The sequence below is a fragment of the Ammodytes marinus genome, assembly GCF_949987685.1.
Source record: "Ammodytes marinus genome assembly, chromosome: 3".
Classification (NCBI taxonomy): domain Eukaryota; kingdom Metazoa; phylum Chordata; class Actinopteri; order Uranoscopiformes; family Ammodytidae; genus Ammodytes; species Ammodytes marinus.
In genome coordinates, this window is record NC_137232.1 from 22,249,233 (window position 1) to 22,260,491 (window position 11,259).

The 11,259-nt window shown below is 43.0% G+C and overlaps 1 protein-coding gene across 1 annotated transcript in view; it reads right to left on the reverse strand.

Annotated features, from left to right (window-relative positions):
• Nucleotides 1-3,173: 3,173 nt before the first annotated feature.
• bmp16 (bone morphogenetic protein 16) overlaps nucleotides 3,174-11,259 on the reverse strand; it is a 10,725-nt gene continuing 2,639 nt past the window's right edge. The window contains exons 2-3 of the mRNA XM_080052653.1: nucleotides 6,588-6,961; nucleotides 3,174-5,708 (exon numbers count right to left, since the gene is read on the reverse strand). Of these exons, the coding sequence (XP_079908779.1) occupies nucleotides 4,633-5,708; nucleotides 6,588-6,954 (1,443 nt within the window). The 5' untranslated portion in view covers nucleotides 6,955-6,961 and the 3' untranslated portion in view covers nucleotides 3,174-4,632. The remainder of the gene's footprint in view (nucleotides 5,709-6,587; nucleotides 6,962-11,259) is intronic.

Genomic DNA, 11,259 nt, shown 5'->3' on the forward strand with positions numbered 1-11,259 from the left:
TCACAAAGGCTTTGAACAATCCAACTTGATGAACCAATTAGATTCCCATGTTATAATTAACTTAATTTTTGGGGGCTCATCAATAGTCCCTTCCCTCGCATCATAACGAGGGACAAATTGACTGTTTAACACCAGTTTCCAATCTGGCACCCGGGAGAAAAAGGAGTCGTTGGGTAAGTTTGACAGTGAAATAAAAGGTTGGGAAGCGAAAACTGATGGGCAGATGATTGACGAATGAGCTGAGATAAAAGACGAGGTTGCAGAGGCTGTGAAGGGGATGCTGAACGATGAGAGAGATAGATGAGTAATGAAAAGGTGGAAGAAGGACTGGATTGCAGGTGAGAGAGTGAATAGGGGGTCATGGAGGGAAAAGGCCAGAGGTTATCACTCAACCAATAAATGAACCCCGATGTGTTACAGCCCATGAGATGAAATGTACTGACATTAACCCAAAGAGTTATTTATACAAGAACAGTATAGTAGCAGAGGCACAGACCATCTGTTACAATGATATGACATATAGGCTACTCTTTGTGCATCTTCACCTGCCTCTTTTACACTTTCTTTTCTTTTCGCACACGCACACACAACACACACACACACACACACACACACACACACACACACACACACACACACACACACCACACAGTGTACTCCTGACAAGTGTTGAGAGGTGAAATACGCAGGGAAAGGAAAAGAGTTCCAGCTGTGGGTTACTTGCCTGCTAAAACAGCAGCTTACAGTCCAGCTGTGTGGCAGAATATAATGATAGAGTTCAGAGCCAAGATAATTGCTGCAAGTAGCACAGACTACAACGGAAACGGTTTCCAGGGGACATTAAAAAGTGATACACATGGCTGGGACACGCTTGCCAGGCAATCCAAATCGCACACCTTTTCATTTTACTTTGAGGTACACTATGTAACTTTGGGTGTGTCAGTTTTTATATTCTCATCACTGACTAAGCATACTTTTCCCACAGGAGAATTGGATCCCTGGAACACAGTTTGAAGTTATAAAGCTACTTACAAGTTACTTTATCACTTTTGTTGTTTACATCAGCAGGGCCCACAGTAAAGTTTACAAACATATTCTTATCCCACGTTTGGTTACAGGTGCCTTAAAATAATTTTCTTTTGATTGATGATACTAGTGTTACGGCTGGACAGGGAGGACACAGGCGCGGAGACAGTACCAGTTTAAGAAGGTTTATTTAGAAGGAATCCGCTGGGGGTTAGGGCCGTGATCCGGGGGGAATCCTACTGTCACGGGGCTCCAGGGGGAGAGCAACGGGGAATGTCCAGGGGGCTGAGCGAGAGCAGGCCAGAGCAGACAGGCAGAGGGGTCTGGGAGAAAGTGCTGGCTGGTGCGGGCTGGAGCCGGTGGCAGAGAGAACAGGATTAGAATTAGGATTAGGCAAAATGCAAACAGGTAGGTAAACTAGAGAGCGCGACTGACTGAGAAACTATCACTATGTGAGTCTACAATCTGGCAGTGTCGGGAAGGTCGGGCCGGGTATATGAAGAGCGGTTGATTAGTGATTGATGGCAGCTGTGAATGCTGGTACCTGACTCCAACACACCTGACTCGCAATTACACCAGACAAAGGGCAAAAACAACACAGAGGCAAAGAGGCCCAGGCAAGATCATGACAAATAGATTTATTCAATACTTAGAATTACCTGTCGAGAAGATATGTCTAGCTTGCTAGCAGGCTCTGCCAATGTAAACAAATGCCCCTCCCCTGAAACTGCATCGTTCACCTTTAAGTAAGCACTGCATCTGTCCTTGAATAGCATGTTCTTTCCATTCTATATTATACAGACCTACAATTTAGTCATAACATTTTGCCTTGAACTTTTAACCTCTTGCTTATATATCCCCCACAGTCCATGGTTGTGCTCTCTGGGCGCCTCAGTCAGTGGAGAGACTTTGTCTGCCGGTCAGAACAGCCACAATATCATACTGGTTTCACACCACAAGATGCAACCGGATGTAGTAGGACATCCGGACAATTTTGGCATACTGTATTGGAACATCATCAACCTTTTTCCAGCATGCTAAATAGTATGGAAGTATTGGTTTAGGAACACATAGTTATTTTGTTGGCATGTTTTGTGACATGTGGAATCAGTGAAAACCTGTTACATAATTTTTTTATTTTCGGTAGACAAGCATGTGACAGCCTGACATATTTGTCACTTGTTAGTATCATTCTTCCTAGTTGCATAGTTTCTGTATTTGGTTGTGTTTCCTTACTTTGCTGAATTTTGTTGTGAATGTGTTTTGCTTGTCTTGTCAAATTGGTGAAGATGTTCTCTTAAAATGCTTGTATTTTTACTTTTTAAATCTTTTTGATACAGCTAAACCTCCATAAACAAGTCTCACATTCCTCAAAACAAAGACATAGATTGTGTGAATATTACGCAACTCCACACAGTATCAGGCCAGCACTGAGATGGTCTTACTCGCCAATGTAACGACTTGGGTGTATTAAAACTGGAAACCAAAGCCTTGGGGAATAGAGGTACCACCTCTTTTCTTCTTGTAAAATATAGTACACCTTGAAGATAACAGGAAGTAATCTCAATTTATTCTGGAATCTGATCAAAAAAGAGGAAGGGAATACCAGGTTAGAAAGCATCCCAGTCTTGTTCCTGCTCTCTACATCACGCAAACCTTGTGGGCTTCACTCACCTGTAATCTTCAGTGAGCCAGTCCATCTGGTGGTGGCAGAGAGGGCAAGGTCCTTTTTCACAAACACGCAGGAATGTTAAGGTCAGAGACCCCCGCATTGAGGGATGACCTGCCGTCAAGTGTGCAAACCTCTGCTCTTCTTTATCTACCCTCTTTTTCCCCTCTTTTTGTGTTATTTTGCCTCCTTGTGCGATATCTGGGATCAGAAAAATGTGAGCTACGGGCGGTAGTGTGAAGTGATACATTGGTTCACTAGTAAGAAGACCTTTCCCTATAAATCTCAATCTCACAGCTGTTCTTTTGTTGGAATGTAAAGCTACTTCCTCAGCTACAGTATCATTTACGCAAATCTGTTTAGATGTGAACCCTCTGTGGGACGTCTGGCTTTGTTTTTCTTCCTGAACGTGGCAATAATTCCACTGAAAACGGTTGATAAAGAATAAAAGTCACGGGCCAGTTGTGCTGTTTGCTTTGTTTATTAGAGGTATATTGTCAAACATTTTACAAGCTGTTGCTTAAATGTTTCCACTGAAAGAGAAAAATGCAACACTGAAAAACAATTACTAAGCCTAGCCCCACTTGTATAGCCCCTGTTTGAAAGGCACTAAAGTCCCGGTTTCAATGCCAGTCTTCCATTTTTTTCTTGACACGTGCAGACACGACTAGCAAAGACACCTGATGTTACACACTTCAGTAGCTACAATACACAGAGCTTTCATTTGACTTGTTAGTTGAGCTTTTTAATGGCGACACTGCTTATGTCTGCTATAGCATGTGAAGGACACCAAAATGTGTGCAATGATAAGGTGGGACGTGTAAGTAACACAGACTGTTAAATTCAATACATTGAACATTTGTACGGATGTAATGCTACCAAAACTTACTAAATGTGGACGGCTGGCTTTCAGTTTTGATGTACACTCCGTTGAGTGCAGGTGTCTTAAATAATTTCAAGATTAAATACACCATATTGCTGCTATTTAAATACATAATGTGTCCTTTTAAGTTAGAATTGCCATTCAGTGGAATAATGAATAATCACAAGACAGCCATCACTTGGATTTTCTTCACGTCTGCAAAAGCAATGTACAAAAAAGTCTCTGTTTTTTTAAATAATAGTGATAGTAGAACATTCAAACGATAGCATAATATTTCCTCAGCATTATTGTTGTGGTTTTAAATATCTTGTGATGTAGGGGTGCTTGTAAGCGACAGTCTGTCTTTACATTAACGTTCATAAAAACAGATGATGCACCCTACTTCTCGGTTTAAATACGGCAGAAACAATACTGTCAGGCAAACGTTTAGGTGCCGTTCTGGTGCCCTCGTCGTATAACCAACACTGTTGATCATCAGGTAGTCCATCAGAAAGTCACAGTTTCCTCTCCAGAGATAAAACGTATGTCCACGAGTGCCTGCTCTGAATTCTTACCGGTGTTTAACAGCTAAACATAGCGAGATGAGTGGCAAACTCTGGAATATATAGCAGTTGCCATCTGATATTAAAGCGTGGTCTTCTCATGAGAGCACAATTGATGGTGTAAACAGCTGCATAATAGCTAAATGAGAAAAAAGTGAGAAGTCAATCCTGGCAGTTTACCTGTGTTGACCATATATTTATGCTTACACTTCTTCCTTTGCCTACTCGTCTTATCATTTATCCTGTGGTGTGTCAGATTATGTCTGTTTCATTCACTGTCTTTCTTTCTCTTTCTACGTCCGACCCTTTTTTTGCTCCTGATATTGATTATTTAGCTGCTATGTGCATTCCCTTTTCTTCCTAGTCTCTACCGACCCTTCTTACGCTGCTACATTTGTCTAAATCAGTCTGTTAGCAGTTAGCTGCTGCAGTCTTTTCTTTTCACTATGCTCCTATTCCCTCTAAGCTCTTCTGTTCATGTCTTGCTTCCTTTAGATGAGTGTACCGGCACACTACCGGCAGCCACAGCCCTCCACCACCATGTCCTGGTAATTCTTCAGCACGACTCGGTCTTGCGGGTCCAGGTAGAGCAAAGCGATGGGACTGAGGGAGGTCGGGACGCAGCAGGCACGGGGCACCGCACCGTTTACAGAGTTTACCAGGGTTTGCACCATGGCATGGCTAGAGGAGTTCATATGGTCGGCTAGAGGAAAGCGACACTCTCCCAGGCAGAAGAAGGCGTCGTAGCCGCTGGGTGCAATGATCCACTTGTGCCAGCCCACATCGTTGAAATCTACATACAGAGGATGGCGGCGACATCTGTTGCGGGACAGGCGTTTCAGTTTGGCAGCGCGGCCGCCATTTCTTTTCACCCTTCCCGGTTCACTCCAACTGACCCCTCCTTTATCACCGCCCCACACCACCACTGTATTCCCCGGTTTTTTACCCCTACCCCTGGCTTGGTCCCTATTGCGGCCCTTGCTGCTGCTCCTGGCCCTCTCTTTTGTCCCTTTTCTCCCTCTCATCCTGTGGCCACCACCTGGGGTTCTCCTGCCATGTTTGACCAAGGGCTCTCCACGTCCATCATGACTGTAGGTCACCAACAGGGGTCTCTCCTGGGCCCAGTTGTGCTCGTCCTGACCAATGGACCTGCATACCCTCAGATGTCTCTCTTTGTGTGTCTCGTCCTCTACCTCACCTGCATCAGAGGAGAGACTCTGGTCAGGGAGTGAGGTGGTGCTGTTCTCAGGGCTGACCTCCAGGAGGAAGCCCAGGCTGCCAGTCCCAGCAAGTATCTTATGGAGAATCTCTGTATTTAAGCTAAAAGCCTCCCAGAAACCACTTGCTTTATGATTGTGGAGGCCAGTGGTGAGTAACCTTGTCTCCAGCAAGGTAGGCTCAGGGTCCTCATGGTGCTCAGAGAGGTATAGGTTTAGTCTGTGGTTCCCAGGGCCCAAGGAAGCTCTGTCAGTTCGGAGAAGCCGAAGCTCAGCGGAGAGCACCCTCTCATCTTGAGGGATGGAGGAAATATTAAAGGAGATGTGTAACCTCTTCTGGTCCTGTGATACGGGGGTCTCTCGAAGCGGTTCTAAGAGAAGGAGGAGGAGATACATTGGATCACGTGAGTTTAGTATGTTTCAAAACTTACTAAGGCTTTAGTCATACTAACAGACACAAACTGACACTGGAAACATTACATCAGATTAATAGTTTGTCGGATCTTTCTTTTTCTCAAAAGACCCCAAGAGTTAAATGGTGGCAATAAACTGACAACAGAATAGTATTCTGCTTTCAAAAACTTGTTAAGGCTTTTAAAAGATGATTCCTCCTTCACTATATGCAATCAGTGATTCAAAATGTGCTTCAGGGAAACTATCAAAATCAGCTTCATAATCCCCTTCTAATGCATATTCCTAAAATGTGTGAATAATATAACCACAAACTAACAATGATAACTAATCCAGAACTGGTTGCACTTGAATTTATAGGAACTTGGAGGCACCTGTAGGGCAGTCTGAAGGGGATCATTGGAGGCCAAACAACACATTTCGCCCAAGGGGCCTTCTAACAGGTAAATCCAGCCAAGATCAGAACTGCTGTGCAGAGTCCAACACAGATTTCCCTTCGGTGTGAGATATATCTAAGCATGCACTCCCACATGTTTTGACAGAAGACTTTTAGATTGTGATAACCATCTTATCTGAGAGTGCACAGATGGGTCTCACTAAGTATTGAGATAGTTGACTGGTGACTCACAGCAAACATCTGCTACTGTCATAAATATGCTCTTTACACTTCATTTGTGGCTGATAAAAGAATTCGACAGAATGCATAAACAGATTCCCTGAAACAAAAGTTCAAAGGCCATACTAAACTCCTACAATTCCCCCTACAATATTTTAACTGTCGTTTTATGTCAATTAAAGTTGATTGACAGCATGGCAGCACAATGTGCCAGCAAGCTTACCATTGTGGTGAAAGCTGCGTACAGTGTTCGCCTGCTGGATGTGCTGGCTGGGGAAGCTAAATGACGGGTCCTCCACTAGATGGTACTGCTGCTGGTGGAAGCGGTAAAGATCCAGGAGATACCGGGGCACCGGCACCCCAGGCCGAGGGTCGGGCTTGGACTGCAGTCCCAGTCGGCTCAGGAGGAGACTTTGGATGGTCTGAGCCAGACTGGGCTTCAGGATGGAGCCAGCTGATGGGGGCAACACGGAGGATGGCATGGGCGACACCCTGTCATGGTCGAACTTGCTGGTGTCTCCACCCTGGCGACCAGACGAGGCTTGAGGTAGCAGCAAGACCATGAGAAGAAGCAGGTTAGCAGGGAACATGGTGGACCTGGAGAGATGATGGGAGGACAGGTGTATCAGGAAACAAACTTGTGGGGCACTTTCAGCCAATTCAAATTGAGGTGCTTAGGAACTTAGGTGTTGATGCACAACATGTATTGTATACTGCAAGTGTTGTATGCTGATCTCTTATTTATTTATTTTTTTTTTTTTTAATTTTTTTTTTAATCTGCATGCATTGGTGTGCTTTTTGTTGTTATTTATGTATTGACTCTATTTTTTATACATTGTACTATGGATCTTCATGTGTCCTGAATAAAATCATATATATATATATACAGTCATATGAAAAAGTTTGGGAACCCCTCTCAGCCGGCATTATAATTGACTCTGCTTTCACAAAAAAAATATAAAAGTGGTATGTCTTTAATTTACCAGGAACAGCTAAGTACTGGGATGTTTTCCAAACAAAGATTTTTTGAAAAGCAGTATTTGGTTGTATGAAATAAAATAAAATGTGAAAAACTGGCTGTGCAAAAATATGGGTACCCTTGTGGTTTTGTTGATTTTAATGCCTGTAACAGCATGTAAAACTGATGATTTTAAACACAAAGTTGGTTGGATTATGTTGTTAAGCCTTGAACCTCATAGAAGTGTCTGTTTAATCATGAGAAAATCTATTTTAGGTGCCTAAATGCAAGTTGCACTTCTCTTTGACTCTCTGCTGAAGTGAAACAGAATGGGATCATCAAAACAGCTCCCAAAAGATCTTAAAAACAAAGACTATTCATTGTCATGGTTTAGAGGAAGGCTACAAGAAGCTTTCCCAAAGGTTTCAATTGTCAATTTCGACAGTAGGGAACGTTGTCAGGGAATGGAAGGACACAGGCACAGTTGCAGTTAAACCCAGGTCTAGCAGACCAAGAAAAGTACAAGAGCGGCATATGCGGCGGATTGTGAGAATGGTTGCACACTACCCAAAGATCACCTCTAAAGACCTGCAAGAACATCTGGCTGCAGATTGTGTATCTGTACATGGTTCTACAATTCAGTGCAATTTGCACCAAAACATCTGTATGGCCGGGTGATGAGAAGGAAGCCCTTTCTGCGCCCACGCCACAGATACAGTTGCATGGAGTATGCAAAAGTTAATTTAGACAAGCCAGCTTCATATTGGAAGAAAATGCTTTGGACTGATGAGACAAAAATTAAGTTATTTGGTCTTTATAAAAATCAGATGTTTTGGTGCAAATTACGCTGCATTGTTGAATGATGTACAGATGCACCATCTGCAGCCAGATGTTCTTGCAGGTCTTTGGAGGTGATCTGTGGGTTGTGTGCAACCATTCTCACAATCCTCCACCTATGCCGCTCCTGTTTTTTTCTTGGTCTGCCATGCCTGGGTTTAACTGCCACTATGCCTGTGTCCTTCCATTTCCTGACAATGTTCCCTACTGTCGAAATTGACAATTGAAACCTTTGGGAAAGCTTCTTGTAGCCTTCCCCTAAACCATGACAATGAACAATCTTTGTTTTTCAGATCTTTTGGGAGCTGTTTTGATGATCCCATTCTGTCTCACTTCAGCAGAGAGTCAAAGAGAAGTGCAACTTGCATTTAGGCACCTAAAATACATTTTCTCATGATTAAACAGACAATTATATGAGGTTCAAGGCTTAACAACATAATCCAACCAACTTTGTGTTTAAAGTCATCAGTTTTACATGCTGTTACAGGCATTAAAATCAACAAAACCACAAGGGTACCCATATTTTTGCACAGCCAGTTTTTCACATTTTATTTTATTTCATACAACCAAATACTGCTTTTCAAAAAATCTTTGTTTGGAAAACATCCCAGTACTTAACTGTTCCTGGTAAATTAAATACATACCACTTTTATATTTTTTTTGTGAAAGCAGAGTCAATTATAATGCCGGCTGAGAGGGGTTCCCAAACTTTTTCATATGACTGTATATATACAGGAACAAAGTGAATCACATGACATAATTACACAATACAAGGTATTGGTTAAACAATCTGCAAAAGAGACAGCTCCTCTGAGATGCTCCTGGACTCTGTATATCATACTAATGTCCTCTCCTTCCTGGAAATGCTAGTTTCTCATTAGTCTTCAGCCTTCATTTGGCAAACAGTATGTTCAAGAAATCTATATATCCATAAATTGCTAGCTTGCAGGCTGTAAAAAACACGTTTTCTCTGTTGGTTTATTGCGAGCTCCTTACACCTTATATCTCCTAGGAAATATAAGCAGGACTAATTAAATGGTGTCTATCGGTAATATAATTCAAATTAATGCTGAATGTTTGTGTATAAAAGAGAGCTAGCATTAATCAATATGACTTGTGATATTAGTTGAGGATAGTTGCAATGACAGACATGAGTAGATTTCTAAGGAGAAGCTAAGGAGACACAAGAGATGGGTGCTTTGGTTTTATGCATGTCTTTGATGTGGAGAAACCATTTCAATAGAGGAAGATTTGGCCTGTGAAAAAAAAGTGGATATGTGAATGAAGTGACAATGACATGATACCGGTAATCCATCCAGGATTAATTGATCAATGTGTTTATCAAAGGAGATATGCTGAACCTTAAAATTCCTTCTAAAGATTCTTCAAGAGGGAGGATTTTTGAAGCTATGCAGAAATATCTTTTGAGCTTCACCCCAAGTGTGGTGTTGCAATATGAATTCACTGCCACAATGCTGATCTCTTCCGTCTTCCCACGTTCACACCACAACACCTGCTTTATGATGTTTTCGTTGCTGAAGCATGATTCTCTTCTTGTTCTCTCTTTGCCTGCATCATCAATATGGAAAACAGTGCCCCATTAAGCTAAATTCTGCTCATAACATGACAATTGACTATATTCTGCGCGGGAACACGGTCGCAGACAGGGGTCACGAGATTACAACTATGACCTGGCTGACACCCTGAACCTCTGTAGTGCAGGTGTTAATAACTGAGCTGATAATTACAAACCAGCATGTTAACCCTCTTGACCTGAAGAGGTTGAGGTGAGGTGTAAAAGGGTCAAAGCGAAGGAGTAAAACCTGTAGACCAATCAGACACGAGACAATCTGAGCTGCCAAATGAATTTTTGAGCTACACATCAGAGTAAATAGGATTGAATCATGTACCGATTGTCCCCTTTGAAAGGACAGGTAAGAATTATAATTTTTTTAAAGAAAGTGCACCGGAATTTCTGTCTATCTCTCACTCAGAAGAGAACTTTATGTTTGCAGCAATCTCTTCTATGTCCGAGCTCTCCCATATCTCTCTCCTCTATCTCTTTATCTCATCTCTCTGGGGGACAGAGGATCGATTAAGCCCTCTACAGCGAGATAACAGAGGTGTTTATTGCGGAGCAAACACATAATAGCACAGTAATGGCCAGCAATCTCACCACTCTGTTAAAAAAAGGGTTAAAAGGAGGTCAGAGGTGTGAAGGTGTGTATAGGTCTATGCATGTGTGGTTGCGTATGTGTGTGTCGTTCGTGTGGTGCACAGTTTAAAGGGCAACCCTGGGAAAATAAGCCACCCCCAAGCGTGGGATTGTTGCTGGCTATCCATTTAACTCTCGCAGCCCCACCCAAGGGCTGTTTCACCTGGGGCAACACAGCAGAGGACAATTACAGATTAGACACTGCTGGACAGCCTCTCCCATATAATGTGGAGGCTTGTAAAGAAGATTAAGGACAACAACACCACCTCTCTCCTGTACTTTCCTCACCCACAAAACCACCTAGGTGACTCCGAGGTTCAAAGGTTCAGTCGTCACACAACAGGGTGTGTCTCCTAAGCCAGTGCGAGGCAGAGGAACACAGACAAGAAAAGAGTTCTGCTTGCCCTACATCAATTTGACACAAACAGCCTCGCTGTTCTCCCTGGGTGTCTGTGTTGTGACTGCTTCTGTCTGATTTAAAGCTGGCAGAGAGGATCCGGGCCTAATTTAGCATTTTTATGGGACATGTGCATGACAGTGACACCCACCCAGTTGTAGACTCATTCCAGTTGGCTGGAAAAACTGACATTTTTATGATGAGACCCCCTGTTTTCCTGCTTTAATGTCTGACTATTCCTGCCTTACGTTATTCTGTCTCTCTCTGGTATGAACTAAACTAATCAAATGTTCCTGGGGGATAGAGGAGGAGAGAATGTATGATGAGTGGGTCAAGGATAAGGTGAGGTAAAGGTGTGTGCATCTTTTCCCCGTGTACATGCATGCAGCTCAGCATATTAGACATATTAGATGTGACCTGACCTCCCGAGCAGACAGTAGCGTGACCCTGGCGTGCGGCAGACGAGTGTCATCACCGGCCTGCCCCAT